Source organism: Mustela lutreola, chromosome X, assembly GCF_030435805.1.
Source record: "Mustela lutreola isolate mMusLut2 chromosome X, mMusLut2.pri, whole genome shotgun sequence".
NCBI classification, from domain to species: domain Eukaryota; kingdom Metazoa; phylum Chordata; class Mammalia; order Carnivora; family Mustelidae; genus Mustela; species Mustela lutreola.
The window spans coordinates 50,085,639-50,109,729 of NC_081308.1; the positions used below are offsets into that span (position 1 = coordinate 50,085,639).

At 39.3% G+C, this 24,091-nt stretch overlaps 2 protein-coding genes across 9 annotated transcripts in view; both read right to left on the reverse strand.

Moving 5' to 3' along the window:
• ARHGEF9 (Cdc42 guanine nucleotide exchange factor 9) overlaps window positions 1-24,091 on the reverse strand; it is a 213,002-nt gene that overhangs the window by 171,426 nt on the left and 17,485 nt on the right. Inside the window, exon 1 of one of the 8 annotated variants that reach the window (XM_059157431.1) lies at window positions 1,615-1,633. The exons of 2 other annotated variants lie outside the window; for them this stretch is intronic. Coding sequence is in view for 3 of the 6 variants with exons in the window: in XM_059157427.1 (XP_059013410.1) it covers window positions 742-750 (9 nt within the window). In the remaining 3 variants the exon portion in view is untranslated. Of the gene's footprint in view, window positions 1-741; window positions 881-1,614; window positions 1,634-24,091 lie in introns of those variants that run through there. 5 more of the 8 variants (XM_059157430.1, XM_059157427.1, XM_059157434.1 and 2 more) reach the window with 5 other exon arrangements.
• Window positions 921-1,580, reverse strand: LOC131821372 (uncharacterized). The gene has a single exon (XM_059157435.1). It carries the CDS (start codon window positions 1,100-1,102, stop codon window positions 923-925), a length of 180 nt encoding a protein of 59 aa, XP_059013418.1. The 5' UTR covers window positions 1,103-1,580; the 3' UTR covers window positions 921-922.

Genomic DNA, 24,091 nt, shown 5'->3' on the forward strand with positions numbered 1-24,091 from the left:
CAGAGAAAATCCACAAACTCAAATCCAGGGGTACAATCTTCTTTGGGAAAATGAACCCAAACAGCTCTTGTCAATATCTCTTCTTGCCAATTCATAAACATCAAAGAAGACTTTAATGCTTCAGTCCATAATTCCAAAAAAACTGACAATTAATGCTATAAGAAATGTTTTAAAGATGGCTTATTTCCAAATTGGAAACTATGAACTAAACCCTAGACAGCTAATTGAGTCAAAGGACACAGTCACCAACTGCCAGCTCAACGCACCCCACCATATCACTTCTCAAATTCTTACTTATCATTAGAAACTAAAGAATCGTTTTTCCTGAATTCATTCCTTGTTTCATTTTTATTCCCTCTTAACATCCAGTGCAGGGCTGACTTTCCTAAGATGTCAAAAATCCATCACACTCTTCCCACAACCATCCTTGTCCAGAAACAAACCCAAATTCACTCCTGATGGCAAGAGATAATTTTTGACTAAAATTCCTTGACGGAAATTATAGGTAGTTTTCAAAAAAAATGAACTGAAAAACAAAAACACCACACACAGCAAAGCCACTGTTTAAGGACGCAGATCTTGCTCCGTGAACACCACATAGATGGAGAATGCACACACACACGCACACTTAAATAGAATACATTTCTTTATCAACTATTTTACTCAAGCAATAAGCAACTACATTCACAGGCATATTTAAAAGACAAGACATGACAAAAGATTTAGGGAGAGATAATATACCAACGTCATACATATCACAGCGAGGCCATGTTGAAGCTCAAAACGTTTTCCCCCCTGAGTAAGAAAGCTTGCTTTCTCTCTCTTTCCCTGTCTCTGTCTGTCTGTCTCTTTTTTATTCTCGGTGGTTCTCGGGATGAAATCAAAGCGAGAGTTCGCAACAGCTCAGGAAGCTGGACTCCATTCAGCGCGTTCCCAGGAAAAACATGAGTATGACATTGACAAGCAGGAGGACTACAATCACGGCAAAAACAACTACAGTTTGCACATCCAGGGTCATGGTGCAATGCAGAACACTGTAGTGTTCCAAGTGGGGGGCCGGCAGATTGGGAGATGTCAGTCTCTGCTCTGTCAGACTGTCCATACAGCCACCATGCTAGAAGGGAGAGGAGGAAGTCGGATGGTTGGGGAAGGGCTGGGTTTGGCGCCCGAGTTTGGTATGGGGGGGGGAGGACGGGGACAGGGGAGATTGCTTTCCCCCTTCTCAGGATTAAGCTGATTTTTCTTCCCTAGCTGAGAAATCTTAGCTCGCGCTGAAGTCGGCAGAGTCCAGCATTCTCTCTCGGGCGCCAAGCAAAAGGCAAAATCCTGGCTTTTCAAGGGAAAGGCGGGAGGAACCAGTGCGAGGTTCTCCTGCGCCTGCTCGGTTGTCTGTCCGGGCGTGCGTCTGTCCAGCTGCCTGGCTACAGGTCAGTCGCGGTCTCCCCTACTCCCTCTAGGTCGCTCGCTTTCCTAGTTTCCTCGTTTTTCTAGCCTGGTTGCTTGCTTTCTCCGCGGGTCTCCCGGCTTCCAGCCTTTCATTTAAATCCTGCCTTGCTGGCTCTCTCCCTCTCCTCTCCCCACCCCCCAAGCCCGTAGGCGGTGTTTTTTATTCACCTAACGACTGTGGGCGCCTGCGTGAGGAGCTGCCGGAGGGGTTGACAGTCCCCTCAGCCAATAGCAAATGCTGCAGCCGTGCGTTTACTCGCCGGGTGGGGCGGGACTTCAGCTGGTGTGCTAGCCCCGGCAACCTATCGGAGGGCCCAAGCCTTCCCTTCCCCCAAACCCCCACTAGCGCGAGCCAATGGCCGCCGGTTCTGGCGTGGGGGTGGAGAGCTTGTTGGGGGTGGGTTGAGGAGAATGTAGGGAGAGGAAGGGGGAGGGTGCACACAGAAGTGGGAGGAAAGGAGAGGGCGTGGCAGGCAGGGACGGAAGGAGGATAAAAGGGAAGACTAATAGAAGGGAAAGAGAAGGAAAGATGGGAGGGAGAAGAAATAGGAATAAGGTGAAGAAAGAGGAGGGTGAAGGAAAATGTGGGGAAAAAAAGGTTGAAGAAGAGGGAAAAGGAGCAGAAAAAAGGGATGGGTGGGTGGGGAGGAGGCATGCCTTGGCATCCTCTTGTTTTGGAGTCTGGGCCAGGGAGATAGCAAAGGTTTCTTTGGCCACTGCCCAAGTATTTACAGGCAACTCATAATTAGCTATACACATTCAAAACAACAACAACAACAAAAACAAAACAAACAAACAAACAAACAAAAACAGTGCTGTTGACAGAACCACAAGGACACACTACAAATTATCCAAAATCCAATTCTGTTTTGTCTTCTCTGATATTCCTGCACTTGCAGGTCAATTTTCTTTCCTGTTTATGGTTTCTTTAGACTATGTATGCACTCTTCCAGCAAGATGGGTATTCTGAAAAGACTCCAAGTTTGTGGTTGAAAAGCCTCTACAAAACTTGCAATATGTTTGTAATCACTACCCTGCTCAATGTTCCTGATTCTATGTCTGGAACTAGGGAAAAGCCCTGGGTGGGAAGGTTTCAGATTTACTCCCAGCCCTATTTTAAGCTTGCTTTATGACTTTTAGGCAACTCCTTTCCCCTCTCCTGGCCTCCATCTCCTTTCTGTCACATGAGGACTTAGACCTACCTGAAAATTCAGTGAAACCTCTGAAACTTCATCTCAGAAAAAATACATGCAATTTCAGTAAACCTCTAAGCCCTTCTTCCTCTTATACCCTAGGACTGTAAAAGTGAGCAGACATATATTGGTGGAAGGGGATAGAAACTAGATTAGCCAGGAATAGGACAAGCTAAGTTCTGGAACTCCTAGAATACTATAGACTCTAAAAGGAATGAGAATTGCTATTTATTCTCTAGAAATCATTGAGGCTAGAACAGTCACTGATCTTAAATAAATGACTAGAAATTCTGGATGAATGCAAGTCATAAACAATATGGCCCATAGCCCTACAAAATAGAATAAAACCTAAAGAAGTTCCCACTTCAAAGGTTTGGGCTTATAACACTACCAATTAATGACTCATGCCAAAACAAATTATATAAACCCTGAATCAGATCAAGCTTCTAGATCAATAATGAATTTATAGAACACACAAAGGACAGAAAAACATATTAAATTGCGATGTGGAGGTAAAGACTAAAAAACAAAAACAAAACAACTACAGGGCCAACAACCTGGATTTTTTTTCAAAGATTTTATTTATTTGACAGAGAGAGATCACAAGTAGAGAGAGAGAGAGAGGAGGAAGCAGGCTCCCTGCCTAGCAGAGAGCCCGATGCGGGACTCGATCCCAGGACCCTGAGATCATGACCTGAGCCCAAGGCAGAGGCTTAACCCAACAACCTGGATTTTTAACAAAAAATCCAGAGATTTTTTGTTGGGCAGAGGCAGCCCAACAACCTGGATTTTTAACAAACAAATAGGAAGGAAAATTTTTGACTTAGGTGGAACACGAGTGTGTGTGCACGTGCGCACATGCACGTGCATGCATCTGTACACACACATTTGTGATATATGTGAAACAACTGGAAATTTGAACAGGTTGGACGCTTGATGATAATAGGAATCACTATTACTTGATAAGATGTTATAATGATATTGTGGCAATTTTAACAAAATGGGGGCAATAGGAATAATTTTGTGACCTCGAATTTGGCAATGGTTTCTTAGATATGACATGAAAAACACAAACAACAACAAAATAGACAAATTGGATGTCATTAAGATTAAAACCTTTCATGCTTCAAACGACACTATCAAGAATATGAAAAGACAACACACAGAATGGAAGAAAACGTTTAGAAGTTATATCTCTGATAAGAAACTTGTACCTAGAATATATAAAGAGCTCTTACAAGTCAATTATAAAAAGAATAACCCAAATAAAAAATTGGCAAACGTTCTGAATAACATTTTTTTCCAATGAAATAGTCAATAAGCACATGGAAAGATGTTCATCATATAAGCCATCAGGAGAATGTAAGTCAAATGCAGGAAATGCAAATGCAGGATATTTACTACAGCAGTATTTGTAATAAGATACCCCAAGAATGGTTACAATAGAAAAGCTAGATGTGGAGAAATCAGAACCTTCATAACACTGCTGGTAAAAATGGTTGAAGCCACTTTGGAAAACAGTCTGATAGTTCTTCAAAAAGTTAAACATAGGGTTACTATTTGACCCAAAAATTCCACTGCTGTGAATATACCTAAGAGAAATGGGAAAAAATGTCCACATAAAATCTTGTACATGAACATTCATAATAGCATTATTCACAATAGCCAAGTGATGGAAAAAACTCAAATGTCCATCAACTGATGAATGGATAAACAAAATGTGGTATATCCATACCATGAAATATTATTGCACCATAAAAAGGAATGGAGTACTGTTACTGCAACAGTATAGATGAACTTTGAAAATATTATGCTAAGTGAAAAAGCCAGACAAAAAAGGCTTTTGTATGTTTCCATTTATATGAAATGTCCATATAATTATGGTTTAATCAAGCTTTTGTTTCATTTATATATAAAAATAAATGTGTTAATTGTGATGTAAAATTTATTTTTTAAATATTTTATTTATTGAAGAGAGAGAGAGAGACAGCACAGGTTGGGGGAAGGTCAAAGGGAGAGGGAGAAGTAGACTCTCCACTGAGCATGGAGCTTGACATGGAGCTCAATCCCAGGACCCTGAGATCATGACCTGAACCAGTCAGATGCTTAACAAACTGAGCCACCAGGCACCCTGTAAAATTTATTTCTTTTGGCAAGTAATGCCAAAATAGTTTAAAAGCTACTCTGCTAGGTTATGTTGAGACAGATACTAGTGACCAGCATAGTACCATAATGTAAGCAACTAGAATCTTTATCCTTGTTTTTTTTTTTAAGTTTTTATTTGAATTCATTACTTTTTAACTTTATTTTTATATTTTATTTTATTTTATTTTATTTTTTATTATGTTATGTTAGGCACCATACAGTAATACATCATTAGTTTTTGATGCAATGTTCCAAAATTCATTGTTTGCATATAATTTAACATATAGTGTAATATTAGTTTTAGGTGTACGATATAGTGATTCAACACTTCCATATGTCACCCAGTGCTCATCACAACAAGTATACTCCTTAATCCCCATCACCTATTTAACCCATCCTCCCACAGGTAGCCCCTCTGGTGACCCCGAGTTTATTCTCCATACCTAATGGTCTGTTTCTTGGTTTGCTCCTCCCTCTCTCTCTCCGTCTCTCTCTCCCTCTCTTTCCCTTTGTTCATTTGTTTTGTTTTTTAAATTCCACTTATGAGTGAAATTATATGGTTTTTGTCTTTCTCTGACTCATTTTGCTTAACATTATAATCTCTAACTCCATCCATGCCATTGCAAATGACAGTATTTCCTTCTTTATTACAGCTGAGTAATGGCTGTGTATATATACCACATCTTCTTTATCCATTCATCAATCAATGGGCACTTGAGCTATTTCCATTGTAGATAATATTCTTTTGTATAGATAATATTCAAAATATCTTTTTTTCATATATATTTTCAAAAAAAAATTTTTGTATTTTGGGGTCAAATACCTAGTAGTGCAATTGCTGGATCATAGGGTAGTTCTATTTTTAACTTTTTGAGAACTCTCCATACTGTTTTCCATAGTGGTTGCATAAGCTTGCATTCCTACCAACAGTGCAAAAGGTTTTCTCTTTCTCCGTATCCTTGCCAATACCTACTGTTTCTTGTTCCTTTTGGCCTTGAAAGTGCAATTATATCCTATCTCCACTTCATTGTCTATTGACCCTTTAATCCACTGCAGCCTGGCTTTCACTCCCATCATTTCATAGGAAACTAGAACCTTTTGTGAATATAAACAAATGACCAACTTGTTACTAAATGGTATGGCCAATATTCCATCTTTCTTTTCCCTGACTTCTCTCATTCTTGATTCCACTGATGCCTTTCTCCTTCCTGAAATGCTCCCTTTGCCTTGGTGACATCATCCACATGACCGGTCTGGTTATACAATCTTTACTTCCTGTCTGGGTTCTTCTTCATTCAATCATTTAAGACCATGATTTCTCAGGGTTCTTCTAATCTCAGTCCCCTTGTCTTCATTCTGCACTTGCACTGAATGGTGGACCCATCCATTCCCAAAGCTTGAACTACCAACTACGTTACACACTGATGCACCTCCTTTCAATGAAGTTACTGAACACTAGGGGGAACAAAATCCTTGCCTGCGTACACCTTACAATTCTCTGCTGATGAGTTCCAGGTAGTTCTCTTGAATTCCAGAGACGAATTTCCAACTGCCTTACAGATATCTCCTCCTGAATATGTCACAAGAACCTCTAGCTTAAAATTGAAATCATCTTTTCCCATCCATGCCATTCCTCTTTCCCCTGAGTTCCCTCTCTTGTAGGAATGTCTCCTTGCAAAAACCCTAGGAGATATCCATAAGTCTTTCTTCTCACTCATCTTTCTTCCAGCCACCCAGTCCTCTAAGTCATGGTAATTCTCTTCCTCCTTAAACTCTTTCATGTGTCCTTCCTCTGTCTCCCTGCTACCGGTATTTTTAATCAGCTCCTCATCATCTTTGATTCCATTACCATCTATTACTTGGTCTCTTATGCTGCTCTCTCTCCCCAGTTCAGCCTCTACTCTCCTGCTCAAATTATCTGTCTCAAAAGCACTTCTGCTCTTAGCAATCCTATGGTAGATACTATAGACTGGTTGCTCAGGATCCATGCCACCCTCCTTCTAGCCTACCCTCCTATATTGCTGAAAATCTCAAAACCAAAAACCTACAACAGCCTGTCACTTCTCAGGCTCCTTTGCATCCAGTGTTCTGGATGTGATTTATTTCTGGTAATCATATGCATACACACAATATTTGAAAGGAGGTAATGACGCAGAAGCCATATTTCTGCTGCTTCTGTTGGCAAGCATAGTGATGGAGATTTTAGGGTTTTCTGCAGCCATGTTACTTTCCCAAAGGCCCCAGTGTCTGGTCACTGGCTTTGTGTATTTGAGGAACGATAGAAGGGGATATTTTATTCTATATTATTAGTATTAATTATTATTATTATTTGCTAGTGAGTATCTAGAAGTCATGACGATACTCTACTCAATAGTTAAGGCAGTGGCATATTCTTGATTCCTAGGCTTCAGATAAGGTGGTGTGTTTCCAAAGTCCCTGGCGCCTCACTTTCCTGCTTGTGGCACAGAAAACAGTTCCCCTGGTATCCTGGGAGTTATTCCTGGGGGCCTAGCCTAAAGGTTGTCCCTCCAGCCCTTAACCCAATTTTAGAAGCACCTGATTTTCTGTATTAGGACTCTTTCTACTGAAAATAACTAGAGTGATTTAATTTCTGCTGCTGAAGCCTGAATTATATAACTCCTCTACTTAAAGGCCTTCCATATCTCCCTACTACCTTTGTGGCAAATGCCATATAATGCCTTGCTAATCTGGTGTCCTTTGGTCTTTCTAACCTTAGATTTCACTAATTCCTTCTTACTCTGTACTCTCCAGCTAAACAGAGCCTACCATAGTTCTCATAACCATCAAGTACTTTTGCCTTAAGAACTATCCATCTGCTGCTATTCTTCCTGAGCTCCCATCTCAAAACTCAAATTCCACCTCCCCTAGAAGGTTTTTTCTGGTTCTTGCTTCAGAATTATTCCGGAAATATTCTTCTCCCCCAGGACCCTGTATTTGCCCCTCTTAGAATACTTATTAAACTGTATAATAATTTTTTTCTTCTTTGTTTCCTGCACTAGACTGTGGAGCTAAAAGGGCAGAAACCACACCTATCTTATTCACTGCTTTCTCCCCCAAGCCCAGCACAGTGCCTACCATTTAGCAGATGCTTAATAAACATTTGCTGAATGCACGAATGTCTTCTTCATCCACTTGTTTCCACTCAGAGAGTTATATCTTCCAACATAGAAAGCCAGAGATGAAGAGTCCACAGAGAAAATCTAGTCTAAAACTTATGTTCTAGGTTAGAAAACAGGCCCAGAGAATGGAAACAACATGCCTAAGATTACACAGCTAATTTCTGGCAAAGCAGAAACCAAAAAACCCTTGTCACTTGAGTCTCAAAGTACTTTTGGGAGATTTTAGACCCTGGGACATGAAATTTGATCTCAGCTCCATCCATGTGCAGTTAGCATGCTGAGTGAAGTGACCACCCAACTCTGTGTACAATATATAAAAAAAAAATAGACAAATCCCCCATATTTCAGCAGCAGTATCCCCACCCCATAGCTAACACTTCTGCTGACAATGTACCAAGAAATCAGAGAATTAGAGGTATAGCAAAATCCCACTCCCATCCTTCAATCCTCCTGCAGTATCCCCACTAAATAGTTATCTAGTCTCAACTCTAACACCCACAACAACGAAAAGGTTCTTCTCTCCTGAAACAGTCTATTCATCTCTGGCACAATCGCAGTTGGCAGAAAGTTCTTCTATCTCTTTGAGCCAGATGCTTTCACCACTTCTACCACAGCCACTTCTGAGGAGCTAATCAATCCATGAAATGGTATGGAATATAAATGCTCCCAAACTCACACTGAAATTACTATAAGCTCCCAATATATATCTCAGGATCTAAAGACCATTCATTAGATAATAATACTTATAAAGTGCTTACTCTGTGCCAGGGACTATACTAAACCTTTTGCATATATTAACTCTTAATCCTCACAATCACCCTATGATACTAAGATACTATTACTGTCCTTATTTTACAGATGAGGGAATTGAGGCACAGTGGTAAATAACTTGCCCAAGGTCACATGGCTAGTCAGTGGTGGAGCCCAGATGAAAATCCAAACAGTCTGACTCTACAGCCTATACTCTTAGACACTCTGCTATATAAATACCACTAAGTAATACATATCCTATCTTCCAATAGCATCTGACAAGGTGTCTCCTGTGTCATAGGAATAAGCCATTTCAATGTTCTGATCTGAATCCCAGTGGCCTACCTCCCAGGTGCAAGTCTTAAATCTTTTCCTTCTTTCAGGGCAAAGCCAATGTCTGTTGTATTTTGTCTCTCATGGTTCAAATAGCTCCCAAAGTCACACTTCTTCCAGGAAGTATAACCAAGGAAAGTTCCACATTTTATCCTGATCCCTCTGCTACTCACTTACTGCCATTCAACCCCACCCAAGCCACCTGATAATCTCCACGTTTGCCACAATCTAAAGATATCACATCTTGTATGCTCATTGTCTCGGCTACTGATATGCTAGATACTTTTGCATATTTGTGCATGTCCACCCTATTTAAGAGAATCAGCTCCCTGAGGACTAAGACTCCTGGTTAGTTCAATTATTCAGCACAGAGATCACTGCTCCTCCAAAATCAGTTAAATGCAATAAGCACTTCTTCTTCTTCTTCTCCTTCTCCTTCTTCTTCTTCTTCTTATTATTATTATTATTATTATTATTTAAATTTAATTTTATTTTTTTCAGTGTTCTAAAATTCATTGTTTATGCACCATACCCAGTGCTCCATGGAATATGTGCTCTCCATAAAACCTACCACCAGGCTCACTCAACCCCCCATCCCCCCCAAAACCCTTAGTTTGTTTCTCAGAGTCCACAGTCTCTCATGATTTGTCCCCCCTCCAATTTCCCCCAACTTACTTCTCTCTACCCCAATGTGGGGCTCAAATTCATGACCCTGAATTCAAGAGTTTCATGCTCTACTGACTGAGCCAACTCAGTGCCCAGTAAACACTTATTCTGACAGCAAAGGGGTACAGAGATGCTCTCAGGAAGCTTACAGCCTAGTGGGAGACACAGCCACACACATAATTTCCATGTCTATGTCATTCCAGTGTCCTAAGCATAATCAGATAATGAATAAAGTTGCTGATGACTATAGAATGAATTATTGAATTTTTATATTCAAAATGGAAATAAAAGGTAATTTCCTCCCAATTTCCCTACATAGGAATCCTCTCTACACTATGTGATGAGGTAGGGGGAATGGAAGGAGAAGGAGGAATCACCTACTTTTAGCATGCATGGTGCTAGGCCTTTCAATATACCATTTTCTTAAATCTTCCCCAGAAGCCTGAAAAGAAGGAATTGTTATCACTACTTTAAAGAGTAAGAAACTAAGGTTCAGAATGTTTACATCAACTCATAGCCATACAAGTAAGATATATTTCCAAAGCTTACTATCTCTTATGAGTTCTGTCCAGCAGCTGCTGGAATATTTTCAGTAACAGAAAGTTCACTCTAAAGCCTTCAAAGCCATTATTTGTTTTGAGTTGAAATTCATCATTCAGTGGTTTTGACCATTTGTTAGAACACTATCCTCTGGCCAAGTACTAAACAATAGTCTTCTTAAAATGTTTCAAGGTATCTATCATGGGTTCAAACTCTGATTCTTACCCCCCACCACCATACACACAAGCACACACCACTTATTCTCTAAGATAAACATGACCATTTCTTTTAAGCTCTTCCTTGTGGTATGGTTTGCAATCCTCCCCCGGCTGGTTGCTCTTCAGTTTGTCCAACATACCACAGAACACATATCCAAGTAGGAGTGACAACGGGGAATGGGAATATCATCTCCCTTATTCTAAACACTAGTCCCTAGGAAGAGCTACCTGTGAGCTCAAATGCAACTAAAATATCTGATACTCATGTGTGCTGCTGTGCTCCCACCATGCCTTGAGAAGTTCATGGAAAAGTGAAAAAAATGCAATGGATAAGAAGTTAAAACTTCAGATGTAAGTCCAGCCTCTGCTTCTTGGTTTGACCTCAAACAAATCTCTTAACTTCCTTAAAGCTCAAAAAGCTATGACTTGTTTTCAGTTGTAACTTAATATAAAGCAGTGTTTTAAAATTTCAGCCGCCTTACCAAAGGTGGAAGGCATGAAGTTGGTAGCCTGAGGAAAGGGTGATGAGTGATTGCTTAAATTAAAGAATAAGGATGCATAGAATTGTTGGTTGTGAAGGGTAGAGTTTTAGGGGAGGATCAGACATAGGGTTAAGAATTTGACTCTGTTTGGGCACCTGGGTGGCTCAGTTGGTTAAGCAACTGCATTTGGCTCAGGTCACGGTCCCAGAGTCCCGGGATCGAGTCCCACATCAGGCTCCCAGCTTCATGAGGAGTCTGCTTCTCCCTCTGACCTTCTCGCCTCTCAAGCTCTCTGTCACTGTCTCTCTCTCAAATAAATAAATAAAATCTTTAGGAAAAAAAAAGAATTTGACTCTGTCTGAAAACTTTTCTCCTAGCTCTCTGTAAGTTTAGCTCTTTCATCTTTTCAAAAGGAATCCTTCCCTGACCACCCTCTTTGAAACTGTATCACTACGTTACTATCCTATATCATGATTTTCTTTCTAGATCTTTCACTATATGAAAAGTTATATAATTATTTTATTATTGATTTATTGTCTCCCTTTATAAACTGTAAACTCCATGAAGGCAGAAATTTACGTTTTCATTGTTTTATCTCCAGCACATAGAGCGGTACTTCACACTCAACAAATATTTTTTTTTAATGACTGAATAACTAAATGAATGAATACATGAAAGAGTGAATAAAAGGATATCTCTACTGACTCGCAATGTTGGATGTAGAGGAAATGTGTCATAGAATGAAGTCAAGCAGACAGAGTCAATTATCAAATGGTTTTGCTTATTTGTGGAGCATAAAGAATAACATGGAGGACATGGGGAGATGGAAAGGAGAAGAGAGTTGGGGGAAAATGGAGGGGGAGATGAACCATGAAAGACGTGGACTCTGAAAAACAGACTGAGGGTTTTGGAGGGGTAGGGGGTGGGAGGTTTGTGGATCCTGGTGGTGGGTATTATGGAGGGCACGTATTGCATAGAGCAATGGGTGTGGTACATAAACAATGAATTCTGGAACACTGAAAAGAATTTAAAAAATAATAAATAAAAATTTTTAAAAAGAATATATTCTCGACTGCAGCCTGTGAATACCAGTATTCCAGGTACAGGCTTAGAATTTCAAACTTCTTTGGTTTTCTGTTCCCAATTGGCACAGACTCCACTCAAAACCACCACCCAGAATCCTTTCCCTCAAGAATCACTGCCTACACCAACTTCATGTAGCCAAAGACAGAATACGTACTTGAATAAATACCTAGAAACAGCAGTTCCCTTACATGGATTTATTTCAGGCCTGTTTTGTAGAGGGAGAGAGGCCAAGGAAACTCATTTCAGTTCTATTTCAAGTAATCCACTGGACCAGACAACCTGCCTGTGCTCAAGGTAGAAAGGACTGGTTGGAAAAGAGAAACAACAGTCTACAAGCCCCTTCAGAAGAAGTACAATGCTTTCCTATCAGGCTTAGATCTTTCTGGGGCAGCCAAATCCAATCATGCATCAATTTAAGAGTGTTATGAGCAGTGAATGCTTCCCTTAGTATCAGGCCCAGTATTTAGTTTTGAAGCTTAATCTCCTTGACAGTTCCATTTTGGGAACTCATGACTCATTCAACCAGCTACCCCCTCTTATCCCCGTGTCCAAATTTTGTATTTATGGGCTTCACTTAAACAGTAAACTACTGGGCAGTCAGACACCAAGATCTCATTATCAAATTAAGCATGGGGTTTTGCTCATACTCTCTCTCTTCCCTACTCCCCCCTTACTGTTTCAATTAAATAGGCCACGAACAGCCCTAGACTTAGAAGCAGTATAGCTTGATAGCTGAGAACTCAGGCACTAGCCAGTCTGCTGAGGCTCAACCTTAGTTCTGCCAGTTGTTGGTTGTGTGATCTGGAACAAGATAATGTCTTTTTTTTTAAAGTTTTTCTGTTAATTCTGGTTAGTTAACATACAGTGTTATATTACTTTCAGGTGTATAATATAGTGAGTCAACAATTCCATAAATCAACTGGTACTCATCATGATAAACTCACTCCTTAATCCCCATCACTTACTTAAACCTATCCCTCCATCAACCTCTCCTCTGGTAACCATCAAGTAGGTCTCCATAGTTCAGAGTCTGCTTTTTGGTTTGTCTCTTTCATTACCCTTTGTTCACCTATTTTATTTCATAAATTACACATATGAGTGAAATCATATGGTATTTATATTTCCCTGACTTTCTGCACTTAGCATTGTACTCTGTAGCTCCATCCATATTGTTGCAAATGATAAGATTTCATTATTTGTTATGCCTGAATGATATCCCATTGTGGTTGTGTGTGTGTGTGTGTGGGTGTGTGTGGGTGTGCGCGCACACGCACACATGCATGCACACGTGCATGTGTGTACATTATTGAGGATTTCTGCAAAAATTCATTAGGGATATTGGCCTGTAATTCACTTTTGTAGTAGTGTCTTTATCTGGTGTTGGTATCTGGCTAATGCTGGTCTCATAGGATGAATCTGGATGTTTTTCTTCTTTTTCTACTTTTTAGAATAGTTTGAAAAGAATAGGTATTAATTCTTCTTTAAATGTTTGGTAGAATTTGCCTTCGAAGCATTCTGTTCCTGGACTTGTGTTTGTTGGGAGACTTTTGATGACTGATGCAATTTCCCTGCTGGCAATAGGTATGTTCAAATTATCTATTTCTTCCTGTTTCAGTTTGAATGGGTTAGATATTTCTACGAATTTATTCATTTCTTCCAGGTTGTCCAATTTGTTGGCATATAATTTTTCATAATATTCTAATTGTTTGTATTACTGTGTTGGTTGTTATCTATCATTTGAGATTTTATTTGAGTCCTTTCTCTTTTTTTCTTGATAAGTCTGGCTAGGGGTTTATCAAATTTATTGATTTTTTTGAAAGAACCAGCTCCAGGTTTCATTGATTTCTTCTATTTTCTTAAATTTCTATATCATTTATTTCTGCCCTAATACTTATTACTTCCTTCCTTCTACTGTTTGGGGGTTTTGTTTGTTGTTCTTTCTCTAGCCCCTTTAGATGTAAGGTTAAGTTGTCTATTTCAGACTTTTCTTGCTTCTTGAGATAAGGCTATATTTTTATAAACCTCCCTTTTAGAGCCACTTTTGCTGCATCCAAAAGTTTTAGACCATTTGGTTTTCATTTTCATTTGTTTCCATGCATTTATTATTTCTTCTTTTGTTTCCTAGTTGACTCATTCATAGTTTAGTAGTCTTTTATTTAACCTCCATACATTTGTGATCATTCCAGATTTTTTCTTGTGGTTGTCTTCTAGTTTCATAGTGTCATGAACAGAAACAATGCATGGTATACTTTGATCTTTTTGAATTTGTTGAGGCTTGTTTTGTGGGCTAATATGTGACCTAATCTAGAGAATGTTCCTTGTGCACTTGAAAAGAACGTGTATTCTGCTGTTTTAGGATGGAATGTTCTCTGTTAAATCCATCTGTTCCAGTGTGGCATTCAAAGTCATTGTTTCCTTGTTGATTTTCTGTTTAGATGATCTGTCCATTGATGTAACTGGGGTGTTAAAGGCCTTACTGTCATTGTACTCTTATCAATTAGTTCCCTCATGTTTGTTATTAACTTTTATATATTTGGGTGCTCTCATGTGGGGTGTATAAATATTTACAGTTGTTGTATCTTCTTGCTGGATTGATCCCTTTATTATCAGTGTCCTCCTTTGTCCCTTGTTACAGCCTTTATCCTAAAGTCTATTTTTTTCTGATATAAGTATTGTTACTACAGCTTTCTATTGACATCCATGTGTATGACAGTTTCTACATCTCATGACTTTCAATCTGCTGGTATCTTTGGTTCTAAAATGAGTCTCTTGTATGAAACATATAGATGGGTCTTTTTTTTAAATCTGTTTTGATATCCTATGTCTTACACACTCTCTTTCATCTTTTCAAAAATGAAAGACACACTCTATGTCTTTAGATTGGAGCATTTAGTCATTTACATTCACAGTAATTATTGATAGATATGTGTTTGTTATCATTTTAGTACTTGATTGTGGTTGTTTCTGAAGATATTTTCTGATCCTTTCTTGTCTTTCTCTCATGGCTTGTTGGTTTTCTTCAGTAATATATTTGGATTTCTTGCTCTTTATTCTTTCCATATTTACTGGCAATTTTTTAAAGATTTTATTTATCTATTTGACAGAGAGAGAGAAATCACAAGTAGGCAGAGAGGTAGGCAGAGAGAGAGGGGGAAGCAGGCTCCGTGCTGAGCAGATAGCCCGATGTGGGGCTTGATCCCAGGACCCCAAGATCATGACCTGAGCCAAAGGCAGAGGCTTAACCCATTGAGCCACACAGGCACCCCATGGCATTTTTTGATATATCGTTGCCATTAGGTTTGTATAGAACCTGTTCTGCATAAAACAGTCTATATTAAATTGATGGTCATTTAATTTTGACCCATTCTTTACTCCTCTCCTCCCCATTTTTAGGTATATGGTGTCATATGCCTTTCTATTTTATGAGTTCCTTGACTGATATTTTACAAAGACATTCATTTTTATTGCTTTTGTGTTTCCTACTTTCATACTTTTACTGTTGGACTTTCCTTTCACTGTTTCACTGTTTTAGGGGTCATGAACTTCTTTAGTTTTTGTTTGGGAAACTCTCTCTCCTCTTCTGAATGACAGACCTACTGGATAGAGTAATTTTGGCTGCATATTTTTCCCATTCAGCATTTTGAATATATCATGCTACTCCATTCCAGCTTGGAAAGTTTCTGCTCAAAAATCTCCTGATAACCTTATGGGGTTTCCCTTTTATATAACTGTCCAGTTTCATCTTGCTGCTTTTTTTTCCCTTTATCATTATTTTTGACATTTTAAAACGATTCTTATTTATTTATTTGTATTATTGAAATATTTATTTATTTATTAAAATATTTTATTTATTTATTTGAAAGAGGCTTGATCATGAGCGGAAAGGAGGGGCAGAGAGAGAAGGAGAATCAGATTGTGAATTGAGCAAGGAACCTGATGCAGGGCTTGATCCCAGGACCCCAAGATCTGACCTGAAGGCAGATGCTTAACAGACTGAGCCTCCCAGGCACCCCATATTTTGACATTTTAATTATAATATGTTGATTTTGTTTGATTCTGTGCCTCCTCAAGCTGATATCTGTTTCTTTCCCCAGATTAGGGAAGTTTTTAGCCATTGTGTCTTCAAATAAATTTTTCTGTCCCCTTTTCTCTCTCTTCTCCTTCTGGGACTCCTATAATGAATGCTATTACATTTGATGGATTCACTGATTTCCCTAAGTCTATTCTCATCTTGCATAGTTAGTTTTCCTTTCTTTTGTTCAGCTTAATTACTTTCCATTACTCTGTCTTCTAGGTTATTAATTTGTTCTTCTGCTTTTTCCATCCTGCTGTTTATTCCATCTCATTTTGTTTATTTAGCCCTTTATCTCTGCTATGTTTTTCCATATTTCTGTGTTAAGGGTCTCACTGATACCTTCCATTATTTTCTCAAGTCCAATATCTTTGTGATTATTCCCTTAAATTCTCTATCAGGCATGTTACTTATTTCTGTTTCACTTAGGTCTCTGGCCATGGCCTTGTCCTCATCTCTTATTTGGGACAAACTCTTCTGTCTTCTCATTTTGTCTAAGTCTCTGTATTAGGGAAGGCAGCTAGATCCCCTCTTCTTGAGCATAATGGCCTCATGAAGAAGAGTCTTATAATGCCCTGAAGTGTAGTGTCTTATGTATCTCCAGTGCATGCCACATGTGCTCTACTGTTGGGTTCTGACTGCTTTATCCTCAGGCCAGTTGTCTGCAGAGGATCCCTTTGCCTGTTATGGGAACTGTTTGGTCCCTGGCCCAAATGTGAATTTTAATTAGGTGTGCTCTAGTCTGCAGCAGCCATGATTTGTTTTTTCTCCTAAACCATATCTCCACACTCCCTGTCTTCTTCAATGCAGCCTGTTCTCTATCTTTAGTTGTGGAGTTTGTTCTACCAACTTCAGGTCAATTTCTGGGGGTATTTACAATGATTTGCTCTCTAGTTGTATTCATCTGATGAGGTGAGACTAGGTTCCTCATAGTCTGCTTCCATCTTTCCTTCTCTCTCTACTTAATGTCTCTGAGCTTCACTTTTCTCATCTTGAAAATGTAGAGAATGGTATAATGTCCTTTACTCACAGCAAGCTCCTATACTCACTACCTTAGTTTCCTCATCTGCGAAACACAGATTTATACAGTTGTTGATGAGGGATTAAAGAGTGAATACATGCAAAGCAATTAAAAAATGTCTGGCATATAATAACACTCAGTAAATACTAACAAATACTTTAATTTGAAGAGAACAAAAACTGCAAGTCCACAAATAGAAAAGCAACCACATTTTTGAAGGTAAGAGTTGCAAAGAATTGACTTGGGGGCAATATAACTGCCAGTATTATGGTGGGGAGGGAGCCCTGCTTATGGAGGCTACCACCAAAGGTTATATGCAGCAGAGCATAAAATCTGAAATTTTAGAAGTCTTCTACCATGGAGGATATGTCTGGCTTAACGGTGCTCAAGTGTTAAAGCAGAGCAGAATCCCAGCAGTACAGCATGGCCTGAGGATCCTTTGGGTCACAAGAAGAATGGGTGGTGCTAATATGCTGTTCCCAGACATAAGAATGGGGATGCCAGCTTAGAGCAACAAGTCTTGGTGCTGGCTTTCTGCTCTGTTCTGTCTTAAACTGAACTGCTGTGCAGTCACATGACTGCCTTTCTAGGATGGACTGGCAAATTGCAAAAGCATGGCAAGACAGTCCCCCAGAGGATCACTGTGGGTCCAGACCATGGCAGTCTCTAAAATTTCAAGTTTTGAAACTCAGTCACATGCTTGAGAAAAAAGCTTGGACACAGTCAGGGTGAACACAGAGTTCTGACAGAAACCAGGAACATAAAAGGAGTGATTGGTTGCTCTTCTGTGAGGGCTCTGTGAAGAGTGGAGAGCACGAACTCTCAGGACCGGGGCTAGAGAGTTGGGCACTGCCATTTTCATCCTGCTCATCAGTGTTGAAAGCCATCATGGAGCAAAACAGCACCACATAGTGAAGGCTGGAGGCACTTACAATAAGCCCCACTCTGCCAAGCCCTGGAGGCACATTTCTACTACAGCAAGTTCATCTAATAATCAACACAATAGGCCCTTCCCCCAGAAGAACAGTATTAACAATCACACCAAGTCTACTGATCACAGTGCTGCAAAACTTCAGCTCTAAAGGAAATAGGATCTAGCTTCCTCTTTATTTTAAATGTTTTTAATTATTATTTTCTCAGTTATTTTCTTATTTTTTATTTCCTTTATTTTTTATTTTTATATGTATATTTTTTCATTTTCTGTTATTTCATTATTGTTATTGGTTCTAGATTCTTTTAACAAGCATATTAAAACATACCCAAGATCTAGATTTTTTTTTCTTTCCTCTTGTCTTCTCTGGAAAAAATGAAGAGATAGAGAAACTCACCCCAAAAGAAAGAACAGGAAGAAGAAATGTTCAGGGATTTAATCACTACAGATATAAGTAAATGTATGAACTTGATTTAAAACAACAATTATAATGATACTAGCTAGGCTTGAAAAAAGCATCAAAGATGCTAGAGAATCTAGCAGTGATAAAAGAAATAAAACTTCATCAGGCTGAAATTAAAAATGCTATAATTGAGATACAATCTCAAATGGAAGCCAAAAAAAAAATGAGGACGGATGAAGCAGAGGAATGAATCAGTGAAGGTAAAGTTATGGAAAAATAATGAAACTGAAAAGAGGAGGGAAAGGAAAGTAATAAATCATGAAGGTAGGCTTAGGGAACTCAGTGACATATTAAAACAACAACGTTCATACCATAAGAGTCCCAGAAAATGAAGAAAGATGAAAAGTGGCAGAAATTTTACTGAAGAAAATTATAGCTGACTTCCCTAATCTGGGAAAGAACACACACATCAAAATTCAAGAAGCACAGAAAATCCCCCATTAAATTCAACAAAAGCTAACCATTGCAAGGCATATCAGAGTCAAATGAACAAAATACACAGCAAAGGTAAGAATCCCAAAAGCAGAAAGGGAAAAAAAAAGTCCTTAACCTACAAAGGAAGAAAGATAGGATTCACAGCAAATATGTCCATAAAAACTTGTCAGGCCAGAAGAAAGTGGTGTGATATATTCAACATGTTATATAGGAAAAATATGCAGCCAAGATTTCTTTATCCATCAAGGCTATCATTCAGAATACAGAAGAGAGAAAGACTATTCCAGACAAACAAAAACTAAAGGAGTTTATGACCACTAAGCCAACCTTGCAAGAAATTATAACGGGGACTATCTGAGTGAAGAAAAGAAATACTAAAAGCAACAAAGACTATAAAGGACCTGAGAACATTTGCTGGAAACACTAACCTTACAGGTAATACAATGGCACTAAATTCATATATTTCAATAATCACTCTGAAAGTAAATGAACTAAATGTCCCTAATCAAAAGACATAGGGTATCAGAATGGATTAAAAAAAATAAGATCCATCTATATGCTACATAAAAGAGACTCATTTTAGTACTAAAGGCAGCTGCAGACTGAAAGTGAGAGGCTAGAGAATGATCTATCATTCTAATGGATGTCAAAAGAAAACTGGAGTACTCATACTAACATCAGATGAACTAGATTTTAAAATAAAGACTGTAACAAGAGATGAAAAAAAGGCATTATATCATAATGAAGGGTTCTATCCATCAAGAAGATCTAACAATTGTAAATATTTATGCATCTATTTTGGAGCACCCAAATACATAAAAATTAATAAGAAACATGAAAGAATTAATTGATAATAGTACTATGATAGTAGGATCTTTAACACCCCACTTACATCAACAGATAGATCATCTAAGCAAAAATTTAACAAGGAAACAATGGCTTTATTTTTTTTTTAAGGTTTTATTTATTTATTTGACAGACAGAGATCACAAGTAGGCAGAGCTAGAGAGAGAGGAGGACGCAGGCTCCCTGCCGAGCAGAGAGCCCAGTGCGGGGCTCGATCCCAGAACCCTGGGATCACTACCTGAGCTGAAGGCAGAGGCCTTAACCCACTGAGCCACCCAGGCACCCCAGAAACAATGGCTTTAAATGCCACACTGGAAGAGACAGGTTTAACAGGTATATTTAGAACATTCCATCCTAAAACAGCAGAATACACATTCTTTTCAAGTGCACATGGAACATTCTCCAGAATAGGTCACATATTGGTTCACAAAATAAGCCTCAACAAATTCAAAAAGACCAAAGTAATACCATGCATCTTTTCTGATCACAATGCTATGAAACTAGAAGTCAAGCACAAGAAAAAAATCTGGAGAGACCACAAATACATGGAGGTTAAAGAACATCCTACAGAAGAATGAGAGAGTAAACGAGGACATTACAGAAGAAATTTTAAAAAATACATGGAAGCAAGTGAAAATGCAAACATGGGAGTCCAAAACCTTTGGGATGCAGCAGAGGCTGTCAGTCTGAAGAAGGAAGTATATTGCAATACAAGCCTCAAGAAGTAAGAAAACTCTCAAATACACAACATACCTTTACACCCAAAGGAGCTAGAAAATGAACAGTAAATAAAGGCTAAAGTCAGCACAAAACGGAAACAAAGATTAGAGCAGAAATAAATAATACAGGAATAATAAAAAAAAAAAAAAACAGTAGAACAGATCAATGAAATGAAGAGCTAGTTCTTCAAAAGAATTAATAAAATTAATAAACCCCTAGCCAGACATATCAAAAAGAAAAGAGAAAGGACCAAAATGTAAAATCATGAATGAAACCAGAGAGATCACAACCAACACCACAGAAATACAAAAAATATAAGAGAATACTATGAAAAATTATATGCCACCAAACTGGTAAATCTGCAAGAAATGGATGAATTCCTAGAAATGTACCAACTATCAAAACCAAAACAGCAAGAAATAGAAATTCAAACATACCAAGCACTAGCAAAGAAACTAACCAAAGTCTCCTGGAGGGGGGCAAGTTGGTGGCTGAGTAGAGGACTTCAGTTCATCTGGTCCCTCCAATTTAGCTGGAGAACAATCAAACTATTCTGAATACACATTAATTCAATTTAAGATATGAGATTTATTTGGATCTCCACAAGCAAGAAAGGAGGTGCAGAAGGTAGGAGGTGCAGAACTTTGTATCTTCAGGGGAAATATCCAAAGATAAGTGGAGGGGAAGGGAGCATCCATAAGCCGGTTGCCATAAAGTGATATAACCCCGGAGCAAAAAAAAAAAAAAAAAAAAAAATCAGCACCCTTGGAAATCTACTGTAGTGAGAGGCATCTCCTACTGAAAAGGGCACATGGGGCAAATAGGGCAGAATTCTAGGGGGATCATTGTGCCCTCAGGATTCCAGGAGATTCAGAAAGAACAGGGGAGCCTGAACCAATAGAATCCCCAAGCAGTGGAGCGGGGAGACTGGTTACGGTCAGTGAGTCCAGAGGGGACATCCAGCTCTGGGCACCACGTACCACGAGCAGAGACAGTAGGGAGACAGCCCTCTGCCTGACCACCCTGAAAAGGACTAGAAGGTGTGGGCTGTCTAAGATCCTAAGGGAGATATAGAATGGCTTGTGCCCATGACAGGGACAACTCTCAGGGTTGTGTGGCCCACGAAGAGATGCTGGGGTGGCACCCAGCAGGACCTAGAAGCTGTGGAAGAGGGTACACATGTGCAAGCCCACAGCCACTGGCAGTTGTGGAGTCACAAGGCACAGAGATGTTCATGGGTCCCCGTGACACCCCTGGGAAAGGTGGGCAAGGATTGCTAGAGTTTGTGGAGTTTGGTACATGCAGAGATGGACACAGATTGACCTGGAAGGCTTGTTGATTGGGGGTGGGGGCAGGGACTGTGACATTGTGACTGACTTTGGGCTGGAGAGTCCTGCATGGTGATGTTTGCTCTGACTCACTAAAGAGAAGCAGAAAGATGCCAGGGGAAAAAAGCTGCCAGCCAAACAGCTCACATTAAGCCTACCCCCACCCCTGACAAGGGGTGGGGAAACTCCACCCAGACAAAGATGACAAAGAAGCCAAGCAGCAGGCCCCTCCCCCAGAGGGACAGACTGCAAGAACAGGTGAATGATAAGCTTATTTCTTAATAAGCTGTAAGATTGTATAATAAGCTGTAAGACTTGTAAGTCTCCAGCACCAGGGAAAAATAATATAGAGTGCTCCAGATGTTCTCTCACGACTTGTTTATACTTCAGGCTAAAATTTTACATTCCTTTTTTAGTTTCTTTTCTTATTTTTTTTAAACCCTGCCCCATTTCAAATAGATTATTTCCCAGTGTATTTTTTAAAAATAGTTTCCTTTTCTCTTTATTTTCTTTTAATTTTATTTTTTCAGTGTTCCAAGATTCATTGTTTATGCACCACAGCCAGTGCTACATTCAATGTATGCCCTCCTTAATACCCACCACCAGACACTCCCAACCACCTCCCTCCCTTCCAAAACCCTCAGTTTGTTGCTCAGAGACCACAGTCTCTCATGGTTTGTCTCCCCCTCCGATTTCCCCCAACTCACTTATCCTCTCCTTCACCCAATGTTCTCTGTGTTATTGTTTATGCTCCACAAGTGAAACCATATGATAATCGACTCTCTCTGCTTGACTTATTTCACTCAGCATAATCTCTTCTAGTCCCGTCCATGTTGATACAAAAGGGTATTCATCCTTTCTGATAGAGGCATAAAATTCCATTGTATATATGGACCATCCCTTCTTTATCCATTCGTCTGTTGAAGGGCATCTTGGCTCTTTCCACAGTTTGGCAACTGTGGCCATTGCTGCTATGAACAGTGGGGTATGGATGACCCTTCTGTTCACTACATCTGAATCTTTGGGGGTAAATACCCAGCAGTGCAATTGCAACATATCTTTTTAAGTGACTTCTTAACTTTTTTTTTCACATATATGTTTTTTAGATTTATGCCCCATACTAGCCCATTATTCACTCTTACTCAGTTTAATCTTGATACATATCTAAGTTCTTATTTCTTTGCAATTTTGAGATATAGTATGCTCTAACACAGAGACCAAAAGTGAAGCAGGAACAGGCAGATCACCTTGCTGTGTCCAGCCTGAGAGATTATAATCTGCCTCTCCTTCCCTCTTTTTTTTTCTCTTTTCTTTTTTCTTTCTTTTTTATTGTTTTGGATCATCTTGGATTTGGTGCTGTATCTGTGGTAGCTACTGACCACTTTGTATTTTTTGTAAAGTGCATTATGCTTGGATGCTAGTTGATATTTTGGATTCTGTACATTCCCTCAACCATCCCTCAATGAAATGATTAAGAGGAGGAACTCCCAACAAAGGAAAGAACCAGAGACAATGTCTTCTACCACAGGTCTAATGCATATAGATATAAGTAAGATGTCAGAGATAGACTTCAGGGTAGCAATCATGAAGTCAATAGCTAGGCTTAAGAAAAGCATTAGTAACAATATAGAATCTCTAAGGGCAGAAATGAAATCTAATCAGACTGAACTTTAAAATGTTGTGAATGAGATGCAGTCTAAATTAGATACTCTCACAGCCAGGGTAAATGATGAAGAAGAACAAATTAGTGCCTTGAAGATAAGCTGATAGAAAGGAAGGAAGCTGAGGAAGATAGGAATAGACAGCTAGTAGCACATGAGAACAGACTTAGAGAGATCAATGATGTCATAAAATGTTCCAATGTCAGAATTATTGGGGTTCCTGGGGGGTGGAGAGGGAGGACTAGAAGGTATATTTGTGCAAATCATAGCTGAGAATATCCCTACTCTGGGGAAGGAAATATGCATTTGTGTCCAAGAAGCAAAAGAGACCAATCCCAAAATCAATAAAAATAGATCAACACCCCAACATATAACAGTAAAACTTTCAAATCTTAGAGTCAAGGAAGCTATCCCAAGAGCAGCTAGGGGGAAGAGATTTCTTACATACAGAGGAAGGAACATCGAACAACATTGGACCTATCCACAGAGACCTGGCAAGCCAGAAAGAGCTGGCAAGACACATCCAGGGCACTAAATGAGAATATGCAGCCAAGAATATTTTATCCAGGGGTACCCAGGTGGCTCAGTGGGTTAAAGCCTCTGCCTTCAGCTTGG